General features: G+C 33.1%; 2 protein-coding genes across 4 annotated transcripts in view; one reads left to right on the top strand and one right to left on the bottom strand.

Moving 5' to 3' along the window:
- LOC134846947 (WD repeat-containing protein 49-like) overlaps positions 1 to 15994 on the bottom strand; it is a 232270-nt gene that overhangs the window by 74687 nt on the left and 141589 nt on the right. Inside the window, exon 1 of one of the 3 annotated variants that reach the window (XM_063864389.1) lies at positions 4752 to 4762. The exons of the other annotated variants lie outside the window; for them this stretch is intronic. The gene's annotated coding sequence lies outside the window, so the exon portion shown is untranslated. Of the gene's footprint in view, positions 1 to 4751; positions 4763 to 15994 lie in introns of those variants that run through there. 3 annotated transcript variants of the gene reach the window in all.
- Positions 6489 to 15994, top strand: part of LOC134845820 (angiotensin-converting enzyme-like) — a gene marked incomplete in the record, with an annotated part of 13174 nt that continues 3668 nt past the window's right edge. The window contains 3 exon segments of the mRNA XM_063862901.1: positions 6489 to 6641; positions 9709 to 9995; positions 15827 to 15994. Coding sequence (XP_063718971.1) covers positions 9756 to 9995; positions 15827 to 15994 — 408 coding nt within the window.

The following is a 15994-nucleotide window of genomic DNA, read 5'->3' as shown; positions in this document are numbered from 1 at the left end:
TCTCTTCAATTTCCTCGATTCTAGGTAATCCTGCAAAACTGGCATTATATCAACAATTGATTCGACAATTTTGACACTCGGTTATGCAGTCTATTGTTTGGATAGTGTTTACGTGCCAATGAACGAAGTGAAGAATTATTTTGGTCATTGACTACTGTTTCTTTGCCGGAAAACTTGTTTAAAAATTTGATCTAGCTCAAATTTGATCTTTGTTTCACGAATGTCTTTATTAAGAGTAATGAACGTATTTTGTGTTGTTTTTTTTCAGGAAAAAGTCTTAAAAGTTGTTCACACTCAATTTAGAATTTTCGGGGTTTGACTGGTGATTTCTTTTTAAGTGCTGTGAATTCCTATTATTAAAAAGAAGGCAAACTCCACTAAGCGAACAGCAAAATTGCGAAGGCACGAAAACGTTTTTATTCGTTACTCAAAAGATGAAGATTTTTGAGAATAAAAAAAAGGTCGGTTGTTTTTCAGCATCCGTGCGTTCATTTCTTTTTTTTCCAACTCAGCTGGCAATGTCAATGATATTTTTTCAACTTCTTGTTTTTTTGTTTGATTGCTTGTGGTCATTACTATTTTCAAATCTTCGATTGGCTATGTTTAAGTCATGATGAACGTAGTGAAGACTCATGTAGGTTTAAGTAATTTTTTCAGGAAAAAATCTTGAAACGCTCTAATGAACTACATCTAATTACACTTTCTAATTACAATGCCTAACGGGATCACTGAACCTTGAGCAGTTGCTGTAATTCAGTATGGATTTTGATATCAAGTTACCCGATTATACGTTTTTTCTACGGAAACCTAAATATACGATTATAAGTATTACTATAGTCGGATTATATGATTGTTTTCTTTGCGATAAGCAAGGTTATTGCTACCGGGTTAGAGACTTTTTTCCCTGAAACAACTTTGCCCACAGGACTCGTCTGGACTCATCTCTACCTTCTTTTATTCTGTGTTACGAAAGCAAATCGTATGAACTCTCTTTTTTCCAATCTAAGTCGCAAATATTATTGTTCATTTTGAAAGTGTGCATTTTGATCAATAATCAGTTATTAAGTACAACCAATACTAAGGACGATTTTTTACGAATAGTGTTTAAGCTTCAAGATATCATGGATCTGTAACGTATAAGTAGGGAAAGTGACCCGCTACAAAATAAGAAGGTTCTAACTTGGGCAGAGTCGGTTGTTTTTAATGAACTTTTTCGTATACTAGTTAAAATGTGTCCACTCTATAAATTGAGGCATTTTTCTCAAATTGACTGGTACTGCTAATGCGTAATAAATGGCTTGCGTCTTTAGCAATTTGTAGACTCAGAATTGGCTTGAGACAGTTAAGAAATTGTGTAGACTCAACTTTTAAACCAATAGGTTTATCCCAGTAGCGTTATCGGTCATATTTTTGCTATGAGTGCTATATGAGTTGCTATAAGTGCAACTTCACCTCAGTGTTATTTCATCAAATGAACCGAAAAAAGCTACTTGATTCTAACAACATAACAAAAACTCGATTTTAGACGTTTTCTAACTCAAAATAATAAATTTTGAAATGCATAATTTATGCATAAAGTGGCTTTATGCTTTGCAGTTTGTTAAATGCATAGTTAGTTTGGATGCCTGCAGTTTGTAATTACCCAAATTAATACTTACAAATTTGGGTCTATTTGTAATTGGTGCCACTTTTGCTGTTTGGCTTTGCTGTTGTGCAGTAGTCTTTGCCGGCGCTTACGCGCGTGAATGGCTGAGTCGTTAGTGTGTGAGACTCAAAATCTCTTGATTGCAGTAGGTCGTAGATTGAATCCTAGACCTTGCCGATTTTTCGCTAATTCGCGGCTTTTTTCTAATTTTCCCTGGAAATGCTTTTTGTCTTGCTCACGCTAGTATTTTCGAAGCTTTCAATTTTCGCTAGTTCGAGACTCATCTCTTTTTTTCTCTTATTGCATTTTCCTTAGCTGCTTTTGTTCTGTTCTCGCTTGTGTTTTTCTCTTATTGCACTTTCTGGAGCTGTATTTTGTCTTGTTCTCGCTAGTGTTGGGCGATTTATTAGCATATCTAGATGCTTTCTTTGTAACTAGTGTTCGGCGATTGTTAAGTGTTCGTGGCCGGAAGGGCAGCGCGTGAGACCCTAATTTTCTAGGTCGCAGGTTTGAAGCAAGTACATAGCAAAGCTTGACTAATTCGAGGCTTATTTCTAGTTTTTCCTATTTCTCTTTAGAAAGCTGTTTTTGTCGTGTGTTTGCTAGTGCTTACGAGGCGCAGCTTCACCTCTGTGTTAGTAACTACGCTCTAACAGTTGATGCATTTTTTGATGCATTTTTTTTGATGCGTTCATACAGTGATGCATTTTTGATTTTTGAGTGCACTTGGGTAAAAAAAAATTGAGTTCAATATGAGTTCATTGAGGGGAAAGTTAGGTAAAATGACTCCCCCTAATTCTTAAGGGCGCAAGAAATAAACGGCTTCTATTTTTGAAAAAAAAATTATTTTGTAGACTGCACAGCTAAAAAAAAATGTTAGCTATCAATCCTTTGGCAAAAATTTCACGTAAAATTTAGTTCAACTTCATATGTTCATATGTTATCGCAAATTTTGCCCATCATTTATAGAAGTACAAATAACAAAAAAACTTGGCTAACTTTTTGGTTCGAAACTTGATTTCTATATTTATTTTTTGAAAAAAAAGTTGGCACAGAAAAGCAGTGATTTATATAGAATTAATATTGAATTAATGGTTTTAAGAAAAGACGCTTTCAAGTTCTCTTCAACACTGTGATTGCACACTTTTATTTTGTAATGAACATTTTAAACCATATTTGTTTTTCATTTTTTCAAAAACCAATCTCCCAAGGTTGAGTTGTTGGGTTCAATTGATAGAACCGGTTTTGGGAAGCTCCATCGCGCGAGCGGCTACGCCCTTTTTGTTTCAACCAAAAAAATTTCAAGTTATTACTAGTTTTTTGAAATTTCAAAAATTCTCCTCCCAAATCTGGAATTTTGGGTTCAATTGAAATAGCGGGTTGTGGAAAGAGCCCCTGCAAAATCGACTACGCCCATTTTTTTTGAAAAAAATTAAGTTTGTTTGACATATCGAGTATTTTACGAGCTGAAATATGAATAACATCTTGTTTTTGAAACTAGGATGACAATTTAGGCTGTGACTAAGACAAACTGTTGTTTGATAGTTCATCTATTATTTTCAAAATTTTACTATTTTCTTGATGTTTTTTTAGTTTTTGTTTCAAGTTTGAGGAAAATACTGTTACAATGATCAAATATGATAAAAAAATCGAATAATTATAACGAACGTTGTTTTTCGATCAAATTGCAAAAACTGCCATAAATGCTGGAAAAATAAACAAAAAATTAAGAAAAAAAACTCTTCATACAATAGTTAAAAATTATGGATAAGCTGAAAATTTGGCTACCAAAAGTTGTTTATGCGAGGGTCTTTGACTAGCAATATAAAAGTGATTACAGATTGCTTCACTTTTTAAAAACTTTGTTGGTATTAGCTTAGATGGTAAAAATTTTTTGAGTTGATATCAATAAGGCACTGTCAATTTGAATTCAAAGGAAAAGCAAGTCGCAGATTCAGTTTGTCAAAATGAAATTAAAAGAAAAAGTATAGCGCAGAAAAGCAGTGATTTACATAGAACTAAGATCAATGTGATTGCACACTGTGATCAATGTGATTGCACACATCAACACTGTGATTGCACACCTTTGTTTTTAAATGACAACTTGAAATTTTTTTTATAGACTAGCCCAAATATCCAGCAAGAAAAACGTTATGCGTTAAAAAAACGCATGCACTGTCCTGCTATAGAATGAAAAGTTCAGTTGCAACCAAATTGTTTTTATAGCAGCCAGATGTTTTCAAACTTCTTTTAGCTAATTCTCTTAGACACGTTTTAAATAATTCAAGATTGAAACAGAATTTTTAATAGTTTTCACTTCGCCAGGTTTGTCCATTTTTAACCGTCTTTTATATATTTTATTTATGCTCATTTTCTGGGAAAATTGGTTGTTTTCAATTGGATAAGAGAAAAATTAACTAGATTAATTGACTGGATTAAAACTTTGAGTTTTACATTGCTAACATAATCTAACAAAGATTTGCTAACATTGCTAACATAATTTAACAAAGATTTCCGAGTGCATATTTGGGAATAAAAAGTTATAAAATTTCATAAAACTTTCGGCAAAAAAAATATGAAACCTTTTTTTCAAATAATTTTGAATTGAAGAATTTTTTAAATTATCTTATCATTTATTGTAGAAGTTTGTTCATCACAATTCTTTTTCTACTGAGACTACAGAATATATTTAAATTGTAGGATTTCGCTTAGATCCTTTCAGCAAACCATATACAAAAACAACGACATTAAATTGAAACAAGAACTGTTTTTTTAGAGTTTTTATCGGGACATTCCGGGCTACTTGCATGTACTGTCCAGCAATAGAATGGAATATTTAATCTCAACAAAGTTGTTTTACCACATTTTGATAGCAGCCAGATATTTTCAAACCGACACGTTTTGGATTACTCAAAATTTTAGCAGATTTTCAGATAGTTTTTGATTCACCTGGTTTTTCCATTCTTAACCGTCCTTTGTATTGCATTTATGCACGTTTCTAGAAAATTGGTTGTTTTCAATTGCTTAAGGGAAAATTAAGCTGGATTCAATGACGGACTGAATTACGGAATTGTAAGAAAAAAAGAACAACACCCGAAAAAGTCAAATTTAATAAGTGTTGATACCGTATTTCGGACTCTTTTTGACATCTTTAATAATTCCTTAACAAATATGCAAATAGTAAATACTCTGAACAAACTAGGGAAATTTTTTCCTGCAGAAACGTGGACTACTTAATTTTTGCAAAAAAAAAACCAGTTTGAACCTTGGAAAGGTGTCAACAATCTGACGTATTCGCCGTTTTTAAAACTTTTGCCAATCTACCTCAAAAATATGAGAGTTTAATTGCAAACACAGGTTTAATAAATCTACCCGGTATAAGTGGTTTTGCTGTTACAGGCTGGTCGAAAGAACATGTTGCAGGAAATGTCCATTTCTCTGCCGAACTTGGTTTTGAGTTCATTTGTATGAACATGTAATAAATTTTTCCCCTACAATAGCAGTTAATCCCATATTTTAGTAAAACTAAGGTTTTGAGTTTCTAAAATTTTTGAACAACGTTTAAATCCGACATCAGTAAGAACTTTTTTAAAATAAAAGTCATCAAACAGGTACCTACACTTTTAGCTGGGCCCAAATTTTTAATTAAAATTGAAAATTGTTCTGTAGTTTGAACTTTACCAACTCTGAACTTTTTTTCCTTAAACGCATTAGGTTTACGTTTTGAAGGGTTTTGTTGGTGTGTATTGCGTAGTTTCATGGGCGAACTTTTAAACGTTTTTGCTTTTTTCAGGAGGGATAGGTCTTAAAAATTTTGATTTTAAACTTTTTATAGCTTAAAATTTTTCATGATTAGAGTTTTGTTATCGGCTTAACGAGAGTCAACTCAAGTTTTTTCACCTAAAATGACGATCGTCCATTGGTTTTCACTGTTTTAGAGGCCATTTATGAAAGCCCTCCTAAACAAAGATATGAATTTTTCAGCTTATTTTTTGTGAAACATTACTTTTTTTCTATCATTTTCTTCTTAATACTGTTTTTTTTTTAATATTGATAGTATTGCGAAGCTCCGCTTCTTTTCTGTTATTAAATTGAGTTCAGAAACATTTTATACCTAGCATAGCGTGTGGGTGGACATACCGTGTTTTTCTCATTGTAGCCCCCAGCAAATCAAATAATACAACTATTCAGTCTGGGGGCAAGTGCTAAATTTTATTTCATTAAATAAGCTGTTAACAACTTCTTAAAAAGTTTTATAAAATTAAACAAATACAATTTTTAATTAAAACTATAATTTCATTATGTTTGAGTTTTTTGGTTGGAAAGCTTGAATAGCGTGTGGTGGACATAGCGCATTTTTATTAAATATGAATAAGCTGCTAAGAATTTATTAAACGTATTTATAAAATCAAGCAAATATAATTTTTAATTAAGTTAAAACAATTTCATTAGGTTTGAGGTTTTACTTACAAAGCTTGATTTTTTTGGTTAAATCTTTTAAATCGCGGTCACTACCCCGGCTTTATTTTCAAAAAATTAAACGAAATTCGATTTTTAAACTTTAACAATTCGATCTTTTAAAAACCTATCATATTTAAAATTTAAAAGAACTGTATGAAAATGTATTATGATTACATTCCTATGATTTTATGTGTAGAAAATTATGAACCGCCTTTTTGTTAAGATGAAGCATTTCCTGATTCATTATAATTATCAAAAGCGGATCAAAAGATTATCTCTGGGAAGATAAATAGAGATTTTAAAAAACTAAATTAAAAAAGTTGATATAGGAGACCAGTTGATACTTAAGATTTGATTGAACTATACTTGACTGATAATTGAAAGACCCGTTAAGACCTAATGAATTCCTTCATGGCTGATAATTGAAACAAACTTTTTTTCTATTAGAGTTTTTCCCACTAACAAGTTAAAAACGTTTACGTCTCTTCAACTTTTTATTCCGACCAATGATTATGGGGAAGAACTTTGTAGTCGGGTGTGATAAGCTTTAGTTTTTTGCCTTTTTCCACGCAAAATTTGGTACCACAAACAGTTATTGAAACGGGTCAAGTAAAACATAAAAATGAACACCTTACACTCGTGATTTGAATAACAATAATAACCTAAGTGAAAATTTTGTCAGTGTCGAGAAAAATTGGTTTACACTTTTGGTATTCTTGTCTGATTTCGAGCAAAAATAGCAAGCGAACAGGCTTATTATAGAAAGTTGAACCTGGCGGAGCTTTTTTTCAAGCCCAAAAATTTTACTGCAATAACATAAGCTTACGAAGATTTGTGATCCGTGTTTCCAACTGCAAAATTATAAAGCAGTGTTGAGAAAAAGCCTTAACTTAAAATTTTCTACAATTTTTCCCCGTTAGATAAATTCATGCTGGAAAATGACGTTGGGTTTGACGTTCAAAAAAGCAATAAATTATTTTAAAGGATAATTAGTTTTTTGTTCCCACTTTTTTATGAAAATTTAAGGCCAAAGAAATAGTTATCGGAATAGGTCAAGTGATACATTAAAATGAACACCTTACAGTCGTGATTTGAATAACAATAATAAATTAAGTGAAAATTTTGTGTCAGTGTCGAGAAAAATTGGTTTAGATTTTTGGTATTCTTGTCTGATTTTGAGCAAAAACAGCAAGCGAGTAGGCTTATTATAGAAAGTTGAACCTGGCGGAGCTTTTTTTTAAGCCCAAAAATTTTACTGCAATAACATAAGCTTGCAGTAAAATGACAGGTTGAGAGATAGAACTCTCAATCAATTTAATTTTTCTACAATTACATTTATACCATATCAACAATTATTACTTCTAATTAACTTAAACTTTAAAGTTATTCTTCGAAGACTTGTGATCCGTGGTTCCAACTGCAAAATTATAAAGCAGTGTTGAGAAAAAGCATGAACTTAAGTTTTCCGACAATTTTCCCCGCTAGATAAATTCATGCTGGAAAATGACGTTGGGTTTGACGTTCAAAAAAGCAATAAAATATTTTAAAGGACAATTAGTTTATTGTTCCCTCTGTTTTTATAAACGTTTAATGCCAGAGAAATAGTTATCGGAATAGGTCAAGTGATACATTATAATGAACACCTTACAGTCGTGATTCAAATAACAATAATAATTTAAGTGAAAACTTTGTCAGTGTCAAAAAAATTGGTTTCAAAAAACTTGAAAATGCTTTGAAAAAGTTTTTTGAAAAATTTGGATTGGCACATTCTGTCATGCGGTTAGCCCCCTTGCAGTAGATTTTCTTCTAAATTTTAGCGTTTTTGAACATGATTTCAATTTTAGAAACTCTTGCACGCTGTAGTTTTGCACTGGTCTGTTGAAGTTTTGCACTCGGTTTTTTGAAAACATTTCAAAACCAATTTGATTGACAAACAGGTAAACAGATATCTACACGGCTATCAAACTAAAGTTGATTTAACCGTGATTCCAACTGCAAAATTATACAGCAGTGTTGAGAAAAAGCCTACACTTAAGTTTCTCCGACAAATTTTCCCGTTAAATAACTTCATGCTGAAAATGACGTTAAGTTTGACGTTCAAAAAAGCAATAGAAAATTGAAAAAGTTAATTATTTTTTTGTTCCCACTGTTTTTATGAAATGAGAAGAAACTATGTGGAAGATATGATTTTTATGCTCAATTTTAATGCCAGAGAAATCTTGTAGGAGGTCAAATAAAGTGTCATATTAAAACCCTATGAGTTTTACATTGGGATGCTGAAAAAGTCTCAATTCTAAGAAAAACTGGTAGGAGTTTTTTCGTTTTTCACGTGGAATTTATGAATGACACGTTGAGAGATAGAACTCTCAATTAATTTAATTATTCTACAATCACATTCATACCACATTAGCAATTATTACTTCTAATTAACTTAAATTTTAAAGTTATTCTTCCCCCTCCTTGAAAAATACAGAAAAACCAGTAAAAAAGAAGAAAAACGTTATAATTGTTTTTCACAATTTTTTTCCGTTTCTTTTAAATTTTATATTCTCTGCTGCTTGGACAACAATCGGTGATTTTTTCCTTTGATGTCCAACTGAAGCCAATGTCCCTTTTTCCTCACATTAACAACCGGAATCGTAAATTGAAAAAAAAATAACTAGAGTACAATCTTTGTGCCAGCGGTTGTTTTTTTTTCGCTTTGGATTTGCAGCCTTTATCTTTTCTGATTTTTGTGATAGGTTTTGATTGCTCCAGTTTGTACATGTTTTCATTGGTTAATTGATTCGACCATCGTTAACATGTGACGTTGTGGGTTCATTATTTCCAAAAAAAATTGTTAACTTAATTGTAGCAGAGGCACTTAGCATGGTGGCAAAACGTTAACTTTGAGATTCACTGCCACGGCAATGACAATGTCTCACTTGACCTCTAACTTCTGATAGTTTTTCATAGATCCTCTGCAAATTGCGAAAACCTTAACTTAAAAAAATCAACGCCGTTTTTCAAGAGTCTTCTGCTCATTGCCACTAAATTTCCCTTAAATTTTGTTTTTATACTGAGGAAATGACTATAATTTCCTCTTCCTTAAAAAGTCAAAGTGAACAAGAACTCAAATCAATCAATTTGTTTACTGATGAGGAAGAGTTGAGATTTTTGGTCATTTATTTTTATTCAGTTTTACAAAGTGTGTCACGTGCGCAAACCTATGTTTAGTCAAACAAAGTTTCAGAAAATGTTTTTGGTTTCAAGTTCAAATATATCGATCGAAAGAGGGTCGAATTTTCTTTGGTCTCATTTGTTTTTTTTTCTTCTAATTTTGAATTTAAACCTTCATTTCGGATACAATTGAATTTCAAGTCAATAAAATGTGGCAGACAATAAACTTAGATTGATTTTTTCTTCCTGATTCGTACGTTGAAAATTAAACCGAGACATATCCGAGACATACTGTGACTTCTGACTGCACAATTAAAACAAATAAAATGTTAATTCAGAAAAGTTACACGATTTATTTTACTTTCAGCAACAAACTTTCAAATAAGAGCCCGTTTGGTATTGAATTTATGGGATAGCACCATATCATAAATGTCTATTTGAAGTTTGAAACCAGATCACCAACTCTTTTAAATCCTTAATTCCTAGAAGCATGAGAATAATTCAACAATTGTTTTTACTTTACCTTCTAACATGCTTATGTATGTCACTGTCCACCCAATCATTAAAAACACTGGCTGCTAGCTCGACATGCAAGTTCAAAAAATATCTTGACTATAAGCCCTCTAGCGGAGCAGAGTGTGAGTCAGCCGTGATCGAATTTCTGGATCAGGTGGAGAAATGCAGCTTCAGTTCGGATGTTGCCACAGCAAACTTATCTTGGCAGATTCAGGCAAGACTATCATATACGACTATCATCAAGTATACTATATGCTTTCTCTACAATTACTTAATTTTGCTTGGAAATATGTGGAGACTTTTTATAGGACTATAACTGAGAAAAAAAACAAAGCAACCAAATTAAAACTCAAAAACTTTTCTATGAAACACTCGTGTTCAGCAAGTTCCCGTGCCATATCTGAAAAACGAGTGCAATATTTGAAAAAACTAGTGCAATATTTGAAACACTGGAGCAATATCGGCTCTTTTCCAGTCCCCCTTTCAAATTTATTTTTGAAAAGTCTATTTAACCTTCTCACAATGCAATGAAAATTGGCGTGGTGAACAAATCAACAATTCAGAACAGATTGGTTCGTCATACTTTACAGCGTAACATCACGCATTTAGTCGTAATAACACGTAAAACAAATTTAAAACTCGGTATTTTGAAAGGGGGGAACTGGAAAAGAGCCGAAATGTCTTTCCTAGAAAAATCAAAATTAGAAAAGAAATGAAATGCACGTGTTCAGTATATTTGGGTGTCATATTTGAACAACTAGTGCAATTTTTGCTATATTTGAAAAACTTTAGAAAATTTGAAACACTGGTTCAATATTTGTAACACTTTTTAAGAACAATCAGCCAAATAATCAACAGCTTACATTGCAATTCGAAATGTGTTCACTTCGAAATGTGTTCGAAATTTCTGGATGCAATATAAAGATGTTGCCTATCTATTTCATTAGTGGACAAATTTTTGAGCAAATTCAGGGTTTTACTTTCTAAAATGCCCATTTTCAATGTCCACTTTGAACAACATTTCCTTCTATATTCAGTAAAATATTTACATAGACTAAGAGCAAATGATCAGAGCTACTCTCTATGGAACTATGAATGCTTGGTTCCAATGACTTACCAATGCAATCCGGGTCTGAAAACGCCAGATTTCCTCATCTTCATTTTAAATTAGACTTACCAAATTAGACATCAGTTTTTACCATATGTTGTAAATTTTGCATCGGTGCGAACTTTAAAAAAAATGGAGAAAAAACGTTGTTAGCATGGTGAGAAACATGTTCTAAGCAATATAATTAAATTGTTCAGTGTGACAACTTTACTAAACTGTGCTGTTTCTTACAATTTCACGCGCTTTGAACAGATCATTGCATATCGTAAATAATGGCATTTTTAGACCCAGAAAAAAAACTAGCAAGTCTTTATAACCAAATTTTGATAACTTCAAATAGGGCAGCTCTGATCATTTTCTCTTCGTCTGTGGGAAGTTTTTGTTTGAATTCTCAGTGAAACTTTTCCAATGTCATCCTTGAAAACGGGCACTTTAGAGATGAAAAACCTAAATTTGCGCTTAATTTTGTCCACTGATGTACTAGTAAGTCCTTAAATTTTTTCTATTGATTGCTTTTCTGTTAAGAACAATTTTTGTTGCGCGAATTAATTTTGTTTGCAACTTGAAATTTGAAGTTACACAAAATGTTTTTTGTGGAAAATTTTTCTGAAAATTACAGGCATTTTTCTAAGTGTTTCTAGTTGAATTAATTGTTTTCTTCGGTGCATGCTCAGGCTTTGCTTATGTTCAGACTTTGCTTAGGACTATGCTCAGACTTTGTTTGGGACTCTGACCCGCGTCGGACCTATGATACTTTGGTCTTAATCTAATCTGATTGGACTATGAAAATTAAAATTAGGACCGGCACATAAGACCACGGTCTCAATTTTTGAAGTTTATCTTTATCAAATACTAATCAAAAAAATTATACTCGGTTGCTGTGCAAGTAAGACAGAATGTTCCGACCGTTTCTACAAAAAAAGAGAAAAACTCGTCTCGTCAAATAAGTATCGGTGTTTAATATCCGCGTGTTTTGAGATTATACAAAGCGTAAAAATAAGTGAATTAGGCATGATTGACAACTTTTTTGTCTCGGAAAAATAAATAGCAAACAAAAACATGAACGAAAAAATCAAATTTTTCCCCAGTTTTTTGCATAGTATTTAAATTTTCTTTTTGCCATTTAAGCTCTCCATTAAACATCATAGACTATTTTCTTTTATAGTAAAATCAAGTTTTCTAGCATAAAGTTTTTACAAATGTAAGTTTCCATATAATGAATTATTTGATTGCGTTTTTTTTTGCCCAAAACTAGACGAAATCTCACAAATTTCAAATAGGTTCTTCTCAACACTGAGAAAAAAATTTCAATTAATTTAAATACCGTTAGAATCACGGCTCAAATGCTTTTAATATAATTTACCACTCGATCCATTCCGATGATGAAAGAAAAAAACTTAAAAGACCAATACAAAGTTCTTCCCCTTTTTAAATGGTTAGAAAAACAAGTGTACCTGGTCGCTTTGGACCAGGGCAGAACTTGCTAGATTTTTTTTTCTTAAAATTCTGCTGTTTTCCAGAGAATCAGTTATAGGCAATACAATACAGTTAATCAAATTTTTCGTTCACTACATCCGCTCCCCGCGGTGAACAATGTGAAATGTAGATTTATTTAGACCGATTTTCCATAAATCACTTCTCAAATTCGAATCTTAGTTGAAGCAGCTGCAAAATCAAAAGAGTTGCGAGGGAAAAGGACTTCATTTGGCTTTTATTTTTGGTAGTTAAATATGCGTGAAGAAAATCAACGATAGGTCAAGTTGCTTAAGTTGTGTTTTGACCAACTGGACAAAAATTTGCATCGTTTTGTCTGTCTCCATCAATTTCGGGTATGTTCACTCCTTTCCACCAAACATCCGCTTGACTGTGCTCATCTCAAGCCAGACATCTTTCATCAGCTTTTGATGTATGTTTTAATTTCCTTGCCAAAAAATGTGCTTGACCCAAGCAAGATTTGAACCTTTTTCACCAGTTAGGCATTTTTTGATAAAAACTTAGCTTCAATGCAATAAAAACTCTTACAAAAAAGCAAAAAAAAAACACTGACAAAGCTTGAAATTTGACTAGAATTTATAAGGTTAGTACACAAATAGTCTTTTTAATAGTAATGAACATAGTGAAGACTCTTATATAGGTCTTGCTGTTTTTTGTTTGTTTTTTTTTCAGAAAAAAGTTTGATGCTCTTAAGTATAATGCACTTTTTGAGTTCAATTGAAATTCATCTACTGAAAGTGACGTAAATAGCACTCTCCAAATACGAACGTGAAAATGGCGCCAATAATAAAACTGTTCTAGAAATTCAGAGAGCATCCATTTTTTTTGAAAATTGAAAGTTGAGATTTTTTCAATAATGTCGGTGTGTTTTTAATGTTTACTTGCGTTCATTACTCTTTTTCAATCTCCGATTGGCTATGTTATAATTTTCAGAGCAGTGATTACTAGAGTTTATTTTAATTTTTATTTGGCTTGAACTGTTTTGTTTGTTTTCTAAAATTCTGTTATCACGGTGACTCTTTTTTGTGCAGACTCCAACCCGAACCGAACTAATCAATTATAATGGAAAATTGTTGTCTAAAATGTTGTCATTATAATCCATTATTGTGGCAAATTTAGACCACGAAATTGATTATATTGTCATTAGAGTTGATTTTTTTTGTAAAAAACAATCCATTAAAATCAATTATAATGGATTCTAATCCATTTAAAATCCATTATAAATGATTATAACGAATTATAGTCTATACATTTTTTTGCAAAACATTTGCAACATTTCTACGTTATTCACGGCCTGCTCGCAATCTAAACCTACTCGAATTAAAGTTTATTGTCAACCCCCCCCCAAGTTTACAGTTAACCCCCCCCCCCCACCCCATTTTGCTTACCATTTTGAACGGAGACGGGGGAGGGAGTAGACTCAGACGTTCAGGTTACCCTCCCCCCAAATCGCCCCCGACCCGACGCTCAGCAAACGGGGGGGGGGGGGTAAACTAAGATGGGCGGGGGGGGGGTAAATTGAGGAGGGTTAGTTTTTTGGTGGGTGGGGGTGGAATAAATCACAAAGTCCAAACCCCCCTCCCACAAAGTCTACCAATAAATAACTACAATAAAAAGCAGGGAGGAAAACGGGGGGGGGGGGTTAAAGAGGGGGGGGGGGGGTAAAGAGGGGGGGGGGGGGTAAACAAGGAGGGGGTAAAAAATTATCAGAATTATAATCCATATTTATTGGATCATAATCGATTATAATGGATTATTTTGATACAAAAAATAATGGATTATGATCCATTTTTTATGGATTATAATCAATTATTTTTGTAACTTCATAGATACTGACTATAAAATGACAATAGAATCGATTATTTTTTGCATTGAACTCCAGTGCGGGAATGACTGCTTTTTGGAATCTAGCTAGATGCACATTCAACATACAGCTCGGACAAAAAATTGCATGTAGTTTATAAAGACCATGATTGGAACATTCTATGATAATTGCACAGTAAACAGCTATCCTTGATTTTCTGTTTGCATCTGTTACGCAGGTTTGCAAACAAAAATTCCGACAAAATTTCTTTTTCAATCTGCTCACTCGAGGCTTCTCTCGCCCGTGCACCAGGTATGTCTCGACGGTGCTCGAACTTTTTTCTGGCCGGGCTGCAGGTGTGTTGCGACCGTGCTCGATGTATCTGTGGACCGTGCTGGAGACATGTTTTGGTCGTACTCACCTGCGGATTTAGGGGGAAGGGTGGACGCCCATTTCTCTGGAATTCGACCCCCTGCCGACCCAAAGGGCCTACCTTTGTACTAGTTTGAGTTATCCTTTTTTGGCTGGCTGACAATAAAATTTTTTAAAGGCGCCTTTGGCGCCAAAATTTACCAAGTTTGATGGGGGAGCGCGCGCCGAAAAAAAAGCGATTTTTTGGTCAAAACTTTCCAAAAAGTTCCTTGTAACTCCTTCCCAAAAAGTGCCTAAAACGCCTGCATATAGGGTCTTTATAGTAATTTGGTAGAGCTCAGAAAACCAAATCGGTCGACCTAAAAAAATATCATACTCAAAATATTTTCCAATCGTGCTCGAGTTATGTTTTCACCGTGCTCGAGCTATACTTTAACCGTGCTGGAGGTTTTTTTAACCGTATTTGACCAGATTTTAATAAAATTTGGCTGTGCCTGAGGTGTTTTCGACTGTGCTCGACTGAAAATCGTCATGTTTCGACCGTGCTCGAGGCATGTTTCGAGTTTTGTGCGCAACCAAACCCTTGTCTTAACTGTTTTTTTTTTGTTCGAGCAGAGAACAGCTTAGTTTAATTAAATCATACAAAGTAAACATTTTTTTGCAGAAAACTTGGAAACCTCACAAAATTGTTTTTTTGAGGTCTAAATCTTGCAAGAGTCAGACTCAAAATATCCATCTCGAAATAGTCCAATTAAAGTTCCCAGATTGCAAGATTTGTTTATTTTCCAGATAGCAATATATATTTTTTGTATGATTTTAACAGAATCTGAAAAAATGACATGTTTATGCACAAAATTTAGAAGTTACCCGGATTGTGTAATTTTGTTCATTTTTTAAAACAATTTTATGCAATAAAAACGTATTCTTGTTTCTTATCAAAAGTTTAAATTTACAAAAAAGGTAAATAAAGTATTGTAATTTGAAAATAAACTGGAAAGATATAAGCACTGCTGCTGCCAACTTGAAAGAATCCGCAGCCCAATAGATGCTAGATAATTTGTGAATTGCCATTAGATAGACATTGAAAACATTGGGGTAGCTAATGTTTAGTTGCAAACCCTTTAAAAATGGGACATAAACTTAGTTTGAATAAAGATTTTATCCTTTAAGTAGAGGGAGTGGATGTTCTCTTGGTTTAGAATGGCTCAAATGTGGTGCATTAAAGCTTATTTGAAAAAATCAAATTTGGTAATACCTTTATTTCCAGCGTAATTACACGGAAGAGGCGAGCTCGCAGCTGGATGAGGTGGACTCTAAAATACATGATAGTAGAATAGAGAAGTTCAAAGCAGCACACAATCTGAGGACAGTCTGTGCAGGCAGTGGATCTCAACTGGACAATGAGACACTGAGATTGCTGAGACGTGTTGCTTCT

This window comes from Symsagittifera roscoffensis, chromosome 5 (assembly GCF_963678635.1).
Source record: "Symsagittifera roscoffensis chromosome 5, txSymRosc1.1, whole genome shotgun sequence".
Classification (NCBI taxonomy): Eukaryota; Metazoa; Xenacoelomorpha; order Acoela; family Convolutidae; genus Symsagittifera; species Symsagittifera roscoffensis.
This window is presented reverse-complemented; position numbering and strand designations above follow the sequence as displayed.